General features: G+C 44.1%; 1 protein-coding gene across 25 annotated transcripts in view; it reads left to right on the top strand.

Annotated features, from left to right (window-relative positions):
- The window catches only part of Rbms3 (RNA binding motif, single stranded interacting protein 3), a 786,929-nt gene that overhangs the window by 624,032 nt on the left and 142,719 nt on the right, over nucleotides 1-20,178 (top strand). For all 25 annotated transcript variants that reach the window (XM_017596208.3, XM_017596203.3, XM_039082840.2 and 22 more), the window contains one exon: nucleotides 17,794-17,900. In XM_017596208.3, coding sequence (XP_017451697.3) covers nucleotides 17,794-17,900 — 107 coding nt within the window. The remainder of the gene's footprint in view (nucleotides 1-17,793; nucleotides 17,901-20,178) is intronic.

The following is a 20,178-nucleotide window of genomic DNA, read 5'->3' as shown; positions in this document are numbered from 1 at the left end:
CTAAACTTTTTTTTCTCAAAAAGTGCTTGGGGGAACAAATGCACAGTGGCCTCCCAAGCAAAGAATGTTTGCCATTAAAGTTTCCGTATCCACACAATGGGATATGATCCCCCACCCTTCTCTGTATGTGTGTGTCTGTGTGAGTACGTCTCTTTGTGTGTCTGTGTATGTACTATGCCTGTGTGAGTGTGTGTGTCTCTGTATGTGTGTGTCCGTGTTTATGTGTGTGTGTCCATGTGTCTGTGTGTCTATGTATATATGTCTGTGTGTGTGTCTCTGTGTGTGAGTGTGGGTCTGCATGTCTGTGTCTATGTGTGTGTGTCCATGTGTCTGTGTATGTATATCTGTGTGTATGTGTGTGTCTATGTGTGTGTCTGTGTGTATATGTGTGTCTGTGTATATATGTCTATGTGTCTGTGTGCCTGTGTCTGTTTATGTCTGTGTGTCTGTGTATGTATGTCTGTGTGTTTGTGTGTATATGCATATGTGTATGTCTGTGTATGTCTGTCTGTGTGTCTGTGTGTGTGTGTGTGTGTGTGTGTGTGTGTGTGTGTGTCAGTGTGCATGTGTCTGTGTATGTATGTCTGTGTGTCTGTGTGTGGCCTTTGTTTCTGAGGAGTACCAGGCACCCGGTCTGGTAAATCTGGTCACCTGTGTTCTGGGTGCCACCCTAGGGCTTCAATGTAGGAACCTGTCACTGGGTTGCTTTTAGATGCAGATGGCCACTGATGGAGAGAAAGAAGGACAGCCAGGGAGTCTCACTCTGAGGCAGTGTGTGAAGTTTATGCAGTAGCTGGTGCTGCACATGCCCACTCCTTCAGAGACGTGTGTCATCCATCCTGTCTTTCTTCTTCACTCTGTGTTCTAAGCCATCTAGCATGCTATGCAGGTTCTGTTTCCTCCTGTAAATCATAATTAACTGGGACCTAAGCTTGGGGCTGTCGCCTGGCAGCAAAGCACTTACCCAGCATCCTCCTGGCTCCTCAATCCCCAGTACTGAGAAAACTAACAACATCAAACCCTGCAATGCAAGTTTCCCCTTTTCCTTCCTCTTAAAGTTTATGAATGTGATTATAAGACTCACTTGAATGTTCTCAGAATAATTATAACCTCTCAGCAACTGATGAACTTGCAAACCCTCAACCAGGAAGTGTGAGGGTAAATGATAACCTAGGGTTTTTGTCTTGACATCTTTATGTGCCCTGACTGCTGCTTCAAAATATTACAGCCAGCGGTGAGAGCCATTGAGTCCACATGGTAGTCCGTATTAATTGTCAGCTTGACAGAATCTAGAATCATCTGAGGGAGATGGGCCTCTGGCATGCCTGTGGGGATTATTTTGATCATGCTAAAAGATGAACTGAAGTAGGAAGACCAGTCTTAATTTTGAGTAGGGCCATTGCTTGGTTGGGGGTCCTGGATTGTGTGAAAAAGGAGGCAAGCACTGGTGTTCACTAGAGTTCCCTCTCTGTCTCTGTTTGGTAATTGTACATGCATATGTGCATGTGTATATGCCTGTGTGTGCGAGTGCCTTTGTAATTGCACTTGCATGTGTGCATACATGCATGTACATGTGTGTGCACTTAAATGTGTATGTTCCTGTGTACATGAATGTGTGTAGCCTGGCTCTTGTGTTGAGGTCAGAGTAAATCATGCAGGGGTTAGAACTCTATACCTCTCATGTGTGTCTTTGGGAATAAAACTCAGGCTTATGCTTGGCTGAGGTGCTGTGACCCACTCATACCGGTCTCTCTGCTTCTTGGCTGCAGAAGCCATTTGTGCGGCTCCTTCCAGCTCTGCAGCCCTGCCTTCCCTGACATGACAGATGGACTGGAATGCAGAACCATGAGCTGAAATAACCCAGCACTAACCAACGTCCTCCTTCCTGTCCTCCCTTCTTTCTGCCTTTGCTCGTCCCTTCTGTTGTTCTTTGCGGTCTATTTTGTCACAGGAACAGGCAAAGCAACCCTGCCAGACAGTGCCTGCCCACTGGGAATGCTTAGTGAAAGTGGGTGAGGGTAACCTGGGGACTTCTTTTCTACCACTAGCCCTACATCTATGAGCCCCTTAAAATTATCCTAAGAATATGATTTTAAAACTGACAAACATGAAAAAAAAACGGGATTCTTCTTGGGCCAACTGGTGTTCTTTCACATCTGGGAGCAGAGCTGGGCTCGGGACAGAGGCTGTGAATTTAAGGACAGAGCTAGCTTGAGGCACTTGGACATTGCTGTCCCTCTGATCTATGGCCTGACTCATTCTGCTGAAGACCTTGGGCTCCTGGTGTTAATTTACTTCTGGTTGGTCCTCTCCTAACAGTGCCATAACATCGTTAACATTACAAAAAACAAAAACCATAACAATTGGCTAAATTTACTGATAAATGACAGTGCTCATAGGGTCAAAGCAAGCTAACACATACTTGAAAACACGCAGACTGTAATAACGGTGTTGGGTTATTTTTTTAAATACTTTTTATTCTGAGTTAAGTACAGTTTTTTTATCAGGTGAATTAAAGTAAGAATTTATATTAAAGAACCCAGAGCAGGAACTGTCATTTAATTACAGCGTGCCTCTCCATTGGTAACTCACCATTCATCCCCGCTAAGAGGTATGGCCAAGAGCAAGTTCTCTGCATTAGATCTGGCTGTCTGTGGTACTAGAGGACATTCTAGGTCACCTGCAGACTCCTCCCGGGCGGGCACACCACACCAGCATTTCATGTTACAGAGACTTGGCTACAGACCTCAGAGGCTCCCAGGGCTTTCTGGGATTACTAAAGTTACCCTTTTGTTAATGTATCATTTTTATTTCAGCAGTTTTAACCAGTTTCTGTTCGCTACTTTCTTGACTCTAACCATGTCTGTTGCCTTCTACTCTAAGGAGCCAACCAAATAATAAGAGAACTAGATAGAGTGCATAGTATGATGCATGGCAATTCCTCAATAAGAGTTAACGTCTACCACGGTTTATACAATGCTGTAAATACTTGGTCCCATGAGTCTACAAAATGACAGCCATAAGAAACTTTATTGTAGCATGAAAACCTGGTCTATTGGTTTTTATTGTTTTTGTTTTTATTGTTGTTGTTGTTGTTGTTGTTTTGTCATTTATAAATCAAACTTAAACATATATGAGACCCAAGCAAAGAAATACAGGGGCAGGGACTATAAATCTTGACTTTTTCTGTTTATATCTTGAGTACTAAGATGGGCTATTCAGGTAAAAGTGAAATAATTTTTTTGTCTGAGCAAAGGCTCATGAAAAGTATCTATTTATACAACCTTTTATTCTTTGCTCCCCTTGAGCTCATATGGACATGGACTATAAGTCCCAAATACATTCTTTTATTGATATTTTCTTTCATACATGCTTATGGGGAGATACACAGCTCTTAAAATTCATCTCTTCCCTTCTCCAAAGAAATGAGTGCACAACATGTCATGCTTAAGTGTAGATCAATTAGGAGCTGGAGAAACGGCTTGGAGGTCAGGAGCATGTCTTGTTCTCCCTAGACCTAAGCACCAAGGTCCTGAGACATTGAAACTTTCTTCTAGTCTCAAGGACTCAGTGCCCTTCTCTGACCTCTGAGGGCACTGCATACATGTGTCACACACACACATACGCACAGACACAGACACATACATACTCACACACACTCACACACATATACACACAGACACAAACACTCACACACACAGACACACACTCACACACACATACATATACATACACATATATACACACATACACACATATACACACACATACACCCATACACACACACATATATACACACTCACACACATATTCACACACACATCCACACACATACATACACACATACATACTCACACACATACATATACCACACACATCCACACACAGACACAGTCACACACACACACACAAAGAGACAGACACACACAGACACATCCACACACTCACACACATACACACACAGACACAAACACTCTCACAGACACACATACACATTCACACACACAGACACACACATACACACACGCACACACACACACACACACACACACCTACTTTTGCTTTATCCTATCACCAAAAGTGCTCCGTTCTTTCTCTGAGATCTTTGCTCAGACAGCTACACAGAGCTGGGTCTAAAAACAGTGTCTCTTCCCTGGTCACCCCCTGGATCTTGTGTAACTTGGACGTTGTGTCTTCCGATGTGTCTCACTACCATATTTGTGCATATATTTAACTGTCTGTTGGCTGTCTCTGTGCACTCTGATCTCCATGACAACTGTGGTCCTGAGTCTAGTTCTGCAGAATCTAGAATGTCTGGCACACAGCAAATGCTCTGTAAATTTCCTCTGAATGAATGATGCTAAGAAAACTCAGGGAGGTTGTGGTAGATGCCGAGGGAGTCAGAGGACAGTTTAGAGTGAATGGTGGAACAGGGAGGGCTTAGGACCAGCTTGGTGGACAGCTTTAGTGGCTGATGCTTTTTCCATGCAAAAGCAGGGACTGGAGTTTGAATTCCTAGAAACCCAGGGTAGTTATGGCAGACTGCGTGTGAGTCCAGCCCTGAAAGGTGGAGACTGCTGATCTCAGAGCAAACTGATTGGGTCTAACCATATCAGTGACATCTGGGTTTGATTGAGAGACCCTGTCTCAGGAAATATAGTGGAGGAATGACCGAGGTGGGGATTCCCGACACCTGGGGCCTATATACAACAACACACATACATGCACGCTATCTTGAACTTTGGTGTGAAGTGCTCCAAAGTAAACTCTTGTGATCCAAGTTATATAAGCAGGTCTCCAAAGTTTTCTGTGGCTGACATTAATTTAATACAAAACTGGAGATTTGAAAGAATATATTATTATCCACTGGATTATATTCATGCCTCACACCTCAGCTTTCATTGGTTTGTGAGAATGACCGATTACGCGTGATGCCTCCCTTTGAGGAGGGCATCATCGGAGTGCACATGCCTGTATCCCTTTGTATCTCGTCATCACCATCGGGTGCCTGTGAAAGACAGGTTGCATTCAGTGGGAACAACTACCTCAGCAATTATCCAAAAATCAACTCATTTTCCGGCTGCAATGGCAAAGACATCGGCCAATAGGAAAACAGTGAAACTTGCTGTCACCTCAGAGATCATGCAAGAGACTTCCAGGGGGAAGCAGGCATCCGAAAGCCTTCCTGGCCACATACTAGGTGTGAAATGTGCTGCTAAGAATTGTGAGACTCCTTACGTAGAGGTATTTTAAAACCTGACACATATATCTGGTTGACAATGGACTAAAGTGCAGTGTTGACCTGTTCAGCTGAGAGTGGTCTGCTGGCCTCGAGTCAGACGTGGGAGGTGCCCGGCAGATGATGTCATATGAGCAGTATACACAGTGGATAAATAGAGGGAGAAACTGGAAAGGACTCGTGGGCTCTGTCTTATTATTATTATCTGACCATAAAGAACATCGTCTGAGCACCTGGGCTATGTGATTTTTTTCTTACTGCTCAGGATTCTGTAAATAACACAGTACTACATGTAACAGGCACATCTATATCAACTTTGAATCAATTTCAGGCATGAGAGAAAGAGCAAATTAAGTGCATGCGTTAAAACTAATTAAGGGTGGCACCGGAGGGGTGACTCGGTGTTTGAGAGCACTGGGTGGCTTTACAGAGGACCTGGGTTAGATTCTCGGCGCCCACATGTTCAAAAAGACCAACTTTAAAAGAAGAATAACTTAACGTTTTGGGGAAGAGATACAGAGTCGTACTGTAGACAGGAGAACAGAGACGTGCGTGCACCACTCTAAGCAGAAGGGGCTGTGCGTGTGACTGAGGACTGCTGTGACAGGTCCCCACCTTTTCTGGATGATTTTGTAAGTGAAGATGAAGACACACATGGTTAGCTCACAGTGTTGGGTGACCTTTGTGTTGGATAGTTTGGGTTCTAAACTTGTAAGAAATAAAACTAAAACCTACATTGTATCAACTTCTGTGCATGACTCCAGTCCCTATGAGATCCTTTAGGGCTTGCTCCCAACAGAGGAGGCAATACCTGTGCGTGCATGGAAAGTGGTTTCCTGGACCCTCATTTGACACTCCCTTAGGTTAGCCCCGAACCATTTTGTCCTTCCATTACTGTGACAACAACCACCATTGTCCTTTAACTCACTCATGTCCAATTATTTTTTGCATTAAAATCTTCTTAATCAAGTTTTATATTATTACATGTTTCTTGTTTTGTGTGTATGAGCGTTTGCCTGAGTGAATGTGTGTGCAGTGCCTAGAGATGCCCGAAGAGGGCGCCAGATCCGTTGGAAGAAATTACAGATGGTGGTGACTGCAGTCGATTTCGGTTCGGAACTGAACCAGGACCCACGGCAACAGCAAGCGCTCTTAACTGCTGAACCATCTCTGCCGCCCACTTACTGTTTTAGGATGCCTTAGATGCTTGAAGCATGGATGGTTTTTGACCTTTATCTGAAAAACTCAGTTTCTAAGGCCAGGGTTAAATGTGTGTTTATTGATCACCAAAGTGATTTAGGCTACAGGAGTCCACTCTGGAAGCCCTCAAGATTTCAGTACACCGACTTTCGAGTTAGAAGTTCACGCCCTAACTCTTAGTGACCCTGGGTCTCACTGATTTGGCTGGGCTTCTCAACCAGGGAGCTCCAGGGTCTTCCATGTTTCTGCCTCCCTAGCACCGAAACTCAGAATTTGGCACAGTGAGAGCCTTTCACATCAGTGCTGGAAGTCTAAACTCCGCTCTCTCCATGCTTACACAGAAAACACTTTGCAGAGCGATCCCTCTCCCCAGCAGAGCAACATTTGAACGTGATTGTGTATGCTTAATATGTAAAAAGTCTCCACATATAACTAAGCTAGCCCAACAAACAAGACCAACGTGCTAGGTGAAAACCGTGTTATTTAGAATTAAAAATGAGACAGGTGGTTGTATTTTCATGGAAGGGATTATAGAGAAATAAAAAGAGGTCTTCTACTTTTTGGCCAGTTGGGACTGATTAACTTTTCTTCTATTAATATCACTCTATAATTTATTATTCAAGAGCTACATGACCTGTAAGTTTGCAGCTATATTTTTCTTTGTAATTTTTCCTGACAAAAGTGTCATCATATCATACTATGTGGTAATTTCCAAGTGTGAAATGCAGTATAAAGAACTCTGCTAGAAGCAAGTGTCATGGTTAGGGACAAAGTGTGTGTGTGTGTGTGTGTGTGTGTGTGTGTGTGTGTGTGTGAGAGAGAGAGAGAGAGAGAAAGAGAGAGAGAAAGAGAGAGAGAGAGAGAGAGAGAGAGAGAGAGAGAGAGAGAGAGAGAGATTTTCCCTGGGATCATCAACTTTCACCTGAATCTGTAACACTGCATGGGTTAGTGTGATGTCATATTGACATGAGCCAGGGTCCTCTGGAAGGAGGAAACTTCAGTTGAGACAATGCCTCCATAAAATCTTGCTGCAATACATTTTCTTAATTGGTGATTGATGGGAGAGGATCCAACTCATTGTAGGTGGGGACATCTCTGGGCTGGTGATAGTGGGTTCTAAAAGAAAACAGGTTGAGCAAGCCAGGGGAAGTAAGCCAGTAAGCAGTACTCTTCCATGGTCTCTGCCTCAGCTCCTGCCTCCTGGTTCCCGCCCTGTGTGAGTTCCTGTCCTGACTTCCTTCAGAAATGGAGTGTGATTCCTCCTCATCTTGGCTTTTGGACACAGTGTGTTTCATCATAGCAATAGTAACCCTGACTACGATGCCCTCTTATGGGGTAAGGTTTTTCTTCCCAGAGTCATAGTTCATCATAGGAGACAATTATCAGAGACTTTTTAACGAATGCAAAACTCACTGGTGAGTCTTCATTTTTAAGACAGAGGTGATTGTGAGGTCATTCCTTAGCACATGAGAGGACATGGAAGGACAGGAAAATGTAAACTGGGGCTAGAAAGATGACTTAGCAGTTAAGGGGGCTTACTATTTTTCCAGAGGACCAGAGCTGAGTTCCAGCACCCACACAACTAAACAAACAACCACTGCAACCCAGCTTCCAGGAATCTGATTTCTCTCTGGTCTCCTCAAGCGCGCGCGCGCACACACACACACACACACAAACACACACACACACACAGAGAGAGACAGAGACAGAGACAGAGAGACAGAGAGACAGAGAGACAGAGAGAGAGGGAGACAGAGACAGAGAAATACCAAATAAGTCTTTTTAAAAATTATTTCTGTCTCATTTCTAAACATGCTTGTGTGTATCATTACTGTGAGACACTTCATTTCTTGTAAGTCTGCTTCCCATATTAAAGACATACATATGAAACTAAATACATGCAATGGTCTGTTAATGAATCATAATACCAGGAACATGCATACAACTTATAGTTTTTTTGGTTTATTTCCACTTTCTTGGTTTATATTTCTTTGCCATTTTTGGCCTGAAAAAAATGTGTAATACAACCCAGAGGACTTGTCCATTCTGGCAACACAAACTGTCATTAAATGGATGTCATTTGAAAAGACCGCAATAGTTGCTTGACATTCAGTTCTAATTTTATCCAGTGGCCAGAAAAATCACAGTCATATTAATAAATACTCAATCCTTTCTGACTCATCTCAAAATTATGACATTCACTATATGAACTGCTAAAAGTGAATTTTCTTTTGCCTCTGATAACAGAGAATACAGAAGAAACTATTTGGAGAGAGCGCTGGACCGATGGCTCAGGATAGGGACAGGAGAGAGGGCCCGGGATAGGGACTAGACAGATGGTTCAGGAGAGGGGTAGAAGAGATGGCTCACTGTGTAAGAGCACCTGTTGCTCTTCCAGAGAACTGCAGTTCGGTTCCCAGCCCCCACGTCGGGCAGCACACAGCTGGAGTCCATCTCCAAGTGGTCTGAAGCTCACCTCCATTGCCAGATGTCCTCATGCCCCCTTCTGGCCCCTGGGATTCCACCCACACCTGATCTCATATGCCTGCCCCTCCCACATATGTTTAACACAAAACAAATCTTCTAGAAAGGTTTTCTAACTCTAAAATGTCATTATTCTGTTTTCATGTAAAATTGTGGTTTAAAGTAGGAGCTGTCTTGTCTAGTTTCCCATCTAGAAATATGCATACATATGCATCTGCAAAAAGAAAGTACCTCAGGAAAAGGAAAAATGCAGAAAGATAATAAAATGAGTGTTGTCTGAAAATGCACAGGCGGACTATTTATTGGAGGTCTGCCTGTGTTTACTTGTAAGTAGGCTCTTAGAGGCCCTCCCCAGTGACTTACAAAATGGAAGATGCTATTGAGTTTCAAAAATAAAAGTAACATTGTTTACTTTAACCTTGTTAAGCAGAAGGGTCTTCAGAATCCCTCTTACTTAGTTTACTGGAAGCAGCAGATAGTGTAACCATCACCCCATCATATCTGATTATAGATTGATATATCATATTTAATATAAAGTTAGAAGACTAGAGATTCTCCAGTAAGCAATCAAAGAGTAATTACTTCTCCATAATTACCAAGAAACTTTATTGCCGTGCATTGATGTAATTATATTTTGAGTACTCCCTATTTGGGTGAGAGACTGTAATGCCTTCTCCCACCTCACAGTCTGAGCTTTATAAGAGCCTCTGGCTCCCACAAAGGCCCATTCTTCATTTAGTCTCTATTTAAACTACGGTTAAAGGCAACTAACCAAAATTAATTGGCACCATAATCCTGCAACAAGGAAACTGAAGGGAACACAACATTACCCTGCTTCAGAAGTCACTGCTCAGCCAGAGGAGCTCATTGCCATTACTGATCGACCCCTCCCCCAGCGTGTAGACAGTCAGAACAAACAAGTATCTGATTTCACTCTGTGCACACATTGCTTGGGGAGAGGGTTAAATGTATAAATCATGGCAAGAGGCTATGGGTAAAGAGGAGACCACGGGCGATACCTTTGCATGATCGAATCAAGGAGTTGTATCGTGCAGCTGTGTGCCATGTGCCTCCCAAGCGTTAGAAAGCCACGCAAGGCTTGGTGCTCTCCATGGAACTGTTCCTCTCCAGAAAATGAGCAGCTTCGGCTGGATATCTAGAACTCAAGGGTCATATTCTGGATATAAACCCATCTTCTAAAAATTAAGATATGTTCTTTATTGTTCCTACTTATACATGTGTGTTTGTGTCTCCGTGTGAGTCACAGGTGTGCAGATGCCTGTAGAGGGCAGAAGAGGGACCAGATCCTCAGGAACTGGAGTTACAGGCAGTTGTGAGCCGTCCTACAGGGGTGCTGGGAACTGAACCTGTGATCTATACAAAGAGGAAGAAACGGTCTTAACGACTGAGCTCTTTCTCCAGCCCCTTCTTTATAAAATGAAATATTTCAACTTTCATTTTGAGTTATAGTTTCTAAAATTTATTTAGTAAATATTTGGCCAAGGCTCTTGATAGGGGAAACCCAGTGTTTCAACCTGACAACGTTAATCAACATTTTCAGTGGCTTCAACCTCATATCTTATAAGGATTTGCAGTAGAATCCTTCAAGAACGTCACTCTGCAAGAAATTTTAAAATTCAAAGACATTTCGATTGAAAATTAAGAGCTTTATCCCGTGACTTCTAATTTTCACTCAGTGCTAAAATTGTTTTTTTCAATGAACAAAAATACTCAAAGACCTCAAAAGAGTTTTAAAAACCAGAAACTTATGGTCCCTATGTATTTAGCACAAATAGGGAATTTGCCGATATTTGCTTTGGTGGCACTTCTGTAAATTTTTTTTAGATTTGTTTTATCTTATATATAATTTGCCTTACTGGTGTTTTGCCTGCATGTGTGTCTGCGCATCATGTGTATGAGGTGCTAGTGGAGGTCAAAGAGGGCACTAGATATATAGAACTGGAGGTTCCAGCTTTTGTGAGCTGCAAGCTGGATGCTGGGCCTGGGAATTGAACCCAGGTCCTCTGAAAGACCAGCCAGTTCTTCTAATCACTGAGCCTTCTCTCCAGCCCCATTCTCTGTTTTTTTTTTTTTTTTTAACTGCCAGTGGATAAAAGATTCCAGGGTTAACTAATCATTGGAGTTTGCTTCTTTTGCTGTAGGCATGACATTCTAATTCTAAACATTCCAAGGTTCTAGGAATTCTTTAGATATGTATATACATGCATGCAGGCATAGATCTGCACACACACACACACACACACACACACACACACACACACACTTGCTTTATGTGTATATCGTGTGTGCATTGAGCATGTGTTTGGACATGTGGGTGGAGATTATAAGTCAACCCTGAATGTTATTTCTCATACCATCCATTTTGTTTCCGATACAGTCTCTCACTGGGCTGGAACTGGCTGGTTTGGCTAGGCTGGACAGCTAGCGACCTCAAGGGATCTACATTTCTTCATCTCTCCAGTTCTAGGATTAAAACTATCTCCCTGGTCCTTTAGTGCATATTTCTTTACCAATCCCTTGTATAAGTAAATGTACAATTAATATAAAGATATGTAATATATATTAAAATTGAAATTAATTTTGTAATTACGGATACATACATACTTGTCTTAAAGAGGACAAACAAAATCGGGAGTTATTTCTTTGAGCAAAGACTTCCTAGAACACGACTGTAGAGTCATCACTGTTTAATGTTTTAATTCGGGACCTGGAGAAGGCGTTCCCCAGTGCATCCCATTGCTACGTGAACAGTTAGAGTCTCTACCTAATAGAAAGTTGTATCTTTGAAAGTTTCGCATTTGTAGTAGAAACCCTTGCAACCAAACAGTGATAATATCAACAGTGACTAGGAATAAAACAAAGCCAAACCACAGAGAATTTTTAGTGTGACCTCTTGAGATTTGAAAGGTAAGATATCCTACTTAGAGATACCGTGCTCACAGGGAGAGGCGGCTTTGACAGGTCTGCAGTTCTGATAGATCCCTTACCAGTCGGTAGCCAGAGAATGTTGACATGAATACCAGCGAGTAACAAAAGCAAGCTTCCGAGAAGCCCAGTGCAGCCCACCACCACAAGTCCGCACACAGTAGCAACACAGTCTGCCTCAGGAGAGGGTTATTAACAAAAGCTTTGTGGCATTCAAGGGAGACAGGATGGGGACCGAGGACAGAAGGGCAGCGGCAGCCCGTTTCTCCCGCAAGCATGACATAACCAAGAGGACGATTAGATATTTGCTCGTGATACAAACTTCAGCAAATAGAAGACAAATGAACACAGGGGAGTCCCTGGGTGTGGATTAACTCCAGCTGGTGTAGACACAGTGCACAGCAGTGTGGCAAGCACTTTAGACCTTGCCGTATCCTGGACCTCATGCCTTAACAGTTACCTAGCTTTGAACGTCAGGTCTCCAGACTGGGCAAGGCACTTGCCCACTACTAGTTCCTTCTTGTGAGAGTCAGATAAAGGACATTTGTGTTACCCACGAGACTTGCCCTCATCAGTAAGCACAGCGACAGCCTGTGCAAAGGGGCCGGGCTTTAGGAACCTCAGTTGTTGACAAAACAAATGAAGAACTTTAGCTATCAGAACCAGAAGGCGGTCCCTTCCTTACAGAATCCCTCTGAGCTAAAAAAGGAAGCTGTGTGAGCAGAAAGAAGTTACTGCATCTCATGGGTGCTGGACCCTTTGTTTTACTTGACTATAGGGAAAGTCACATGGGCATATACAAGTGTCAAACTCGGAAACTGCACGCCATGAACATGTATAATTTACCATATGTCAAAGAAGCCATTTTTGGGTTTTTGGGGGTGGGTTTGTGTGTTTGTTTGTTTGTCTTTTAAAGTCTGTTGCCCAGCAAGTTGGCTCAGTGGGTAAAGGTGTTTGCTCCAAAGCTTAAAGCCTGGGCTCAATCGCGAGAACTCATGTGGTAGAACGGGAGAGCCCACCATTACAAACTGTGCTTTGACTTCCATATGTCTGCCCATACACATGCACACAGACAGACAGATACATACATGCACACAGACAGACAAATTAATGAGTAAATAATTGCAATAATTTACATATGATTCAGAAATGGTGGCGCTTGCCTGTAATCACAACACCTGAGAAAAGCAGACAAGAGGTTTGCCATGGATTTGAAGCCCTCCTGGACTACAGAGCGAATTCCAGTCCAGCCTAGGCTACAGCGGGAGAGCCTATAAAAGCAAACAAACAAAACCCAGACAGACAACTGCAACCTATCAGTACATCTGTGCATATTGGATTTACACAAGCAGACTTCACAGAAGCCTTTGGCCTAACAGGCAGGCTAGGATGACCCTTCTAAACATGGAAAACACAGCCAGCTCTTGGAGCAGAAAATGTGCATTGCATCTAGATTTCTGTACCTCGGCGAGGAGTTTGTCCTTCTGCTGGGGAGAGGATGGCATGGTGCGTGGTTTGGATAGGAACGGTTTTACGTGGCGTATGCAGCTTGCAGATCTCACAGGTAATGTTGTCACTCATCAGGCGCTGGTATTAATGATTGCATCTAGCTTCTAGCTTGCTCTTCTGGAGGGAGAATTGACATCAGTTATAATTAAAGGCAGAGGTGACGGCAGATATCGTATTGTTCAGTCTTTCCTTTGCAGGATTCTTATAGTTTCATCTAAGTCGCTAAGCCAGGTGCTCCATAGATCAGTGAGAAGGTGCTGGGTTCCATGTTTAAATGTAGGGTGCTATCTGTACTTAAAGGTCCTATTTTTCTAAGGATGCCCTCAGACCTCCAGTGCTTGTGTGCAATGTGTCCTTATAACGAGTCTCACACATCTTCATTATCCATAGTGTGTTGGTCACTTTTCTGTGGTTTTGGCAAAACACCATGACTTAGGGTTCTAGAGGAATAAGTAGCCAGCGTGGCCGAGAGGCATGGCGGGAGGTGGCAGTCTCGGACAGTGCGGGGGCAGGAAGTTGTGAGCTCACATCCTTCAAACACAAGCAAGATGCACAAGGAGCACACACAATGGGAATGGCATGGGTCTTTAAACTCCCAAAGCCTACCTCCATGATGTGCTTCCTCCAACAAGGCCTCATCTCCTCGTCCCATCCTCAAACAGCACCACCAACGGCTGAACAAGTGTTCAAATGTCCCAACCTATGGGGGACATTCTTGGTCAAACCGCAGAACAAAGAAAATGTAAAAGCCCGTAACGTTATCCTGTCATAAAATCGGTGAGAGTGTGACCTCTGCCCCGCACTGAAAAGATCATGCCATGCCCACTCTCATGTCACCTTTGTATGATGTGACCTGATCCTGTTGTGTGGGATATTTCTGTGGAGGCAGCGCGCACGCGCACACACACACACATTTATTCATCCTGAAAGGGGACCCATGACTGATCACAGCAACAGTGTCACCACCATGGTGAGCAATGCAGGAATATTTGTTGGTATTATGAACCGGAGTGTGAGTGCGGGCTACTCACAGAAGCACAAATGACTAAAAACGAAAAAAAAATAAATAAAAATAAAATGAAAAAGACGTGAAAAGCAGCCGCATCACGGAAAGGCCCAGCTGATCACAGGAGGCTGCTGCCCTAAGGTGTGCTGTCTGCATAGCTATCCAGCAGCTCAGCCATGGTTTCTTTCTATACCACTGTGGTAGGGCAAGAATCTTCCACTCCATGTCTCTTGTCCCCCAGATATATGAGCTGAACCCCCTTCCTTTGGGGGGGTGAAATCTTTTAATTTGGAGCAAATCATCAGGCAACAGGTACGGCACTCATGTGGGGATGTGAAGTGGGCAGAGCATGGCTTCGGTGTGTGGATTTTCTTCCTTTTGGAATTCTAGAGCTCTTAGATCCTTAGCTAGAAGAAGACCCCTCTGTTCTCTTTGGCACATCTTAACCACCGTTACCGTTTGTCCAGCATTTCCCACTGCAGATGCTACTGGCTTGGCGGTAGCTCCTGCCATTGTCACCAGACCTTCCGTGGGGTATTCAGGTTAGTTGCATATCAGCACAGAGACCCCACAGAAAGTCCAGCACCAATGGCAGGAGCTACGTAATTGTCGGGCCAGTAGCATCTGCAGTGGGCAACACCAGGTTAAGGGCGACTGGGGTCCTAGGAGTGGCTGTGAGATTTCATCAGGTTCTCAGAGCATCACAATATACAATATGGGTTGGTTGCTTCTGAGGTCTAATTAATTAATTAATTAATTAATTGGAGACAAGACCTTGTGCATGCCAGGCAGGCCTCGAGCTCATGATATCACCAGAATGATCTTAAAGCCCTGATCTGCTTGCCTCCAACCTGCACATGCTGGGATTACAAGCAGGCAGGGCCATGCAGCCCTAGAGAGTGGACTCAGGGCTTTGTGTGTACAACACACAAGGATTCTGCTAGCTGAGCTGCATCCTTACACCACACATTCAATGCTCTTGAACCACACCTGATCCCTAATATATAACTGGGGACCGTGACATTGGAAAGAAGCAAAACGAACCTAGGATGTCGTGTGCTCTATGTAGAACAAGAGCCCTGTCTTATTTTCCGGTTCTCTTCAGCAGTGGTCAGCCGTGTCTCATTCTTTTCCTTCTGCTCCGTTAAAGAGACATGTGCAGCTAGCTGAGAGTGCACTTGGGGGATTGGTCAGAACATCACTGTCCTTTTCAGCCAAGTCATTTTCAAATAGGCAGCTTATTTGTAGACACTGCCTTACTTGTTCTCTTTCCCCACTATTGATTTTTTGAAACAATTAGAATTGTCTTCAAACTTGAAAAATGCCCAGGGATACAATTAATATTTAGCTGAGTTCATGTTTTTGGATGGCAGGGGGAGGAAGTGATTTATTTTGGTTAATTATGAACTTATGAACTTACAAAATAATATTTGGTTTATTCCAACACACACACACACACACACACACACACACACACACACACACACACGCCAATTAACCTTCTCAGACTTCTTAATGTGTTCCCCAAATTTGCTGGTCAATGTGACTTTCTCTTCAGACACATCGGGGCATGGAGGCAGTCACCAATTACCCACAATACTTTGCAGCACCAGTGTTGGGAGAGATATTCTAATAGACTTTAATTTTGACCACATTCTTCAAGGAGAAGTATTTGCTGAAGATGTTCGAGACCCCTACGGGCGTGGTAATTTATCAGACAAAGGCATAGAGAACCTCTGTTACTGGAAGCTAGGATTCATGCCCGACCCCATCTGCCAAATAGCTGGAGGCTGAAGTTAGTGGAAACAAACAGGCTTACTCAGGGTCAATATTAAGGAAATAGAGGATGCTTCTCTGTCTCAAATGTCTACTCTCCAGAGTTCAGTGCTGCTTCTGTGGGAGGGAGAAGGGTAGAGGGAGACGGGCTGGAAGTCCCTTCTTCAGGCAGGGTTTCGGTCTTCAAGATACTACCGCATCATCATCTTCCTCCTCTTCCTCCTCCTCTTCCTCCTCTTCTTCCTCCTCCTCTTCCTCCTCCTCTTCCTCTTCCTCTTTCTCTTCCTCTTCCCCTTCCTACTCCTATTCCTTCTCCTCTTCCTCCTCTTATTGGATTTGGACCTGGCTCTTGGGCTCCTGGGGGCCACTTATGTGTTTTCAGTTCAGACGAACACAGTCTTTTCTCCACATCAGTTCTCTGAGCTGAGGAGGCCTCTTTTAGGGGATGAGTCCTTACCAGTTTAGCGCTAGAAGGAGAGAAGAAACAAAGCCCACACCCCCCTCCCCAGGAGCTGCTCTGACACGCTTAGCGATAGTTTATCAGCTCTTTCCCTTGCTATCCTGTCAGTTGGTCTCCCTGGTTTCTCACCAGCTTTTACTGGGAAACTGAAGGGGAAGCTCGAGTGAAGGATTCACTTCTAGACTTTGGGCAGCTACAGAGAATTAGTGAGAAGAGGAGCTAACTCGGGTGCTATTTTGTAAAATTCCCACCTCTTTGGCAAGCAGCTCCCAGCTGCTTCCTTCTCTTTTACTGCCTGGAGATGCCGGTCACTCAAGAACAAGACCTGGGGGCTAGAGAAATCAAGCCGCATACACCCTTCCCCTAATGGGACAGAGAGTTAAGAGGCTGTGCCATGCTGTGTCCTTGTAACCCTTCATACTAGACAGTGTAAGAGGTTTATGGCCCTACTCAGTAACTGGCTCCCTGGCACATAGACTATGCCAAGTTAACTCAAGTGGTATAAAACATCCCATCAATTCCCAGAAACCTTCAAAAGCAGGACTAACCCTCTTCATTTAAGAGGGTTTCTCTCTCAAGAAACCTTCACTCTTCCCTTCCTGTCACGTGTCCTCTGGCTGCCCTCCCTCTCTCTCTCTCCAGCTCTTAAGCCCCTGTCTGCTGCCCCTAGAATGAGAGTTCTCATACCTCAAAAGCTCAAATCCCAAGGTCTGGTTGCAAAGCCCTCTCTCCAAATAAAGCGAAATTCTGAGGTGTAACTTTGTGCTCCATTCCTTCTCAAACCTGCTGCTCTGATCTCTAAAAGAACTTCAAAGTCAATTTCTGTAGCTTGCATGGCAAAGGCACAGCTGCCTTGAGAGAGAAATAACCACAGCAAGTGCTGGGGACAGACCTATCTCTCCCTGCATCGGGAGACTGCCTTGGTAACAAGTGCACATTCTACTACAACCGGTTTTCCAGGAGTGCATGTTACACTCTCTCAGGGTCCACCCCTGCTTTCCTGAGGCCCAGCAATGGTGAGAGCACCAGTCAGTGAAGCTCGGAGGAAAGTGGGCCAGAATGAAGACTTGAGAATGCTTCCTTAACCAAGACCCGCTGTGAACCCACCTCGACTAATTCGGTGGCGTTTGCACTGGCGTTTGCTAATATGCCTTTACTTTCTTACCTTCCCAGCCCCCAGTGAGCCTTTGCTGTGCAAATTCGCTGATGGAGGACAGAAGAAGAGGCAGAGTCAGAACAAGCATACCCAGAATGGGAGGCCATGGCCCAGAGAAGGAGAGGTGAGTCTTAAGAGCCGCTCAGGAACTGGGGGGCAGTCCTCCCCAGGGAAGGCGGCAAAGCAGACATTGGGAGCCAAGTCCCCAGTCAGGAAGATGGCTCAGTGGCTAAGAGTACTTGGTGTGCCAGCATGGGGACCTGAGTTTGAATCTCCAGCACTTAGATAAGATGCTGGCCATAGCTATAGAAGTCTGCAATTCCCACATTCAGGGTTTGGGGGGCAGCTCCAGGATAATCTCTCCAAGATAGGGATAGATGGCTGACAACCTGCTCAAGGGATAAGATGGAAAGATAACGCAGGACATCTAATGCTCAAATACATTTAAAGAACCCTGGACATACATGGGTTTGCATGATGGTGATTCATCTCCAACCGCTAAACACACACACACACACACACACACACACACACACACACACACACACACACTTCGATCTTACAGGAAACCAAATGTCCAGAATCAAACAGGCTTTAATGATTTCATGTGTAGACAAGAGAATGGCATTCCATGGAGAAGAACAAAGAGCTTGAAAATCGGCATCAAGGGAGCTGGAGACATAGCTCGGTGGTTGAGCCCTGCTCTTGTGTGCTCCACACTTGGTTTTCATCCCTAGCAGACCAAACACAAACCACAAAACCAAAGCCCTAGCATGCTGACAACCCCACTAATTAGAAGTCGGAGGCAGGGGCATCAGATGTTCAAGGTCATCTTTGGGTACATTGTTAGTTCAGGTGATGTTAGAGCCAGTCTCAAAAAAAAAAGTCTTCCAAATGTCTTTGCAGAAATCTGAAAGGAATCCATAATCAGGAGACAAATGGCAGGTTGGCATTTCTCCTTTAAGATAAATTTTATCAGGAGGGCTTTCTGGCTACTTACCCTCATTCCCATCATGACTGGAGCACAGGGAGGGAGCGGAAGTCAGAGAGCCATCAGGGAGCAAAGGGGGTATAAGACTTTGATAGATTCTCAAGGCTGGTGGCTGGTTCCCCTCTAGGTTTCTAGGTTATGTAATGTGCCTCAGCCTGCACGACCAGGAGGGGCAGAAGGAAGGTACTAAGGAAAGAGGATAAACTTCCCTTTTGTTTGCAGGGAGTTGGGATGGGGAGGTCAGCTTGTTCTTCCCTGTGGAGATTTGTGTGCCTTCCCAGCAGGGTTTGTCAGCTACAGGGAGTAGGATGGGGGAACAAGTGTTCTAGTTCCTGGGAGAGAGGAGACCTGTGATCTAGCACTTACCACAAATAACTGATCAGTAATTACAGAGTGGTTCTGCCATGCAGGTACAATTATTTAAGGCAACACTTTCAGGGGAATGCATTTTGAGAATCCAGTGTTTGTATTCTGAAAAGGGCAAGAATTTAGGTTAGTTTTACCCTCTCATGGTGGTTCTCTTAGTTTCTTTTCCTATTGCTGTGTATATATTTAAAAAAAGAATCTTTGCATTTTAATGGAGAAAGAGTTTATTCAGCTTAGAGTCCATCATGGTGGAGAAGTCATGTAACCAGCTGGTCACATGATGTCACATCCACTGTTCAGAAGATGCACGCCAGTGCTCAGTTCCTTTTTTCTTTTTCTTTTTTTTTTTAACAGTCCAGGGTCTGCTGCCTAGGGAATGATACTGCAGTGGGCTGATCTGTCCACCTCAGTTAATATAATCAAGGTAATCCCCACAAACAGGCCCACAGGCCCTGTGTTTAAAGTGATTGTAGATTGTGTCAAGTTAATAACACTAACCACCATAGTGGTACATAGACACATGCATGAACATTTATGCCCATGCCCACATGTTCATGAGTGTGTTGCTATGGTATTTAAGAGAGACAGAAAGATGCCAATTTAAAATATATTTTTTTCTACTAGCCAGAAAGGAGGAGGAAAAGCTGGTACAAAATCCTGCTGTTCATAAAAAGGACAAAAGACAAAAAAAGAAAGTGATTTCCACTAGCCGTATATGTCTCCTCATAATACAAACTGACAGTGAGCTGTGGCTCTATGCCTTATGGGACTTGTGAATTAGTAGTCCTCTTGGTTATTAATTTTTATAAAATAACAAGGAAAAGGCACCTAGGCTTTTGTAGTTTTTTTGTTTTGTTTTGTGTTTTGAGGAAATATGATTTGAATGATTAAATAAATGACATTTTGTGCCAAAGCCATAATTTTGATAGAGGAGTTTTAGTATTTCTGTTCCAAGTACCTGCTTTGTCCATTTGTTGTTTGAGAGGCATCATAATTACGTGTCATCATTTTCCCTGAGCATCAAGAGAGCTGTTTTAAGAAAGAA

The sequence above is a fragment of the Rattus norvegicus genome, chromosome 8, assembly GCF_036323735.1.
Source record: "Rattus norvegicus strain BN/NHsdMcwi chromosome 8, GRCr8, whole genome shotgun sequence".
Classification (NCBI taxonomy): domain Eukaryota; kingdom Metazoa; phylum Chordata; class Mammalia; order Rodentia; family Muridae; genus Rattus; species Rattus norvegicus.
This window is presented reverse-complemented; position numbering and strand designations above follow the sequence as displayed.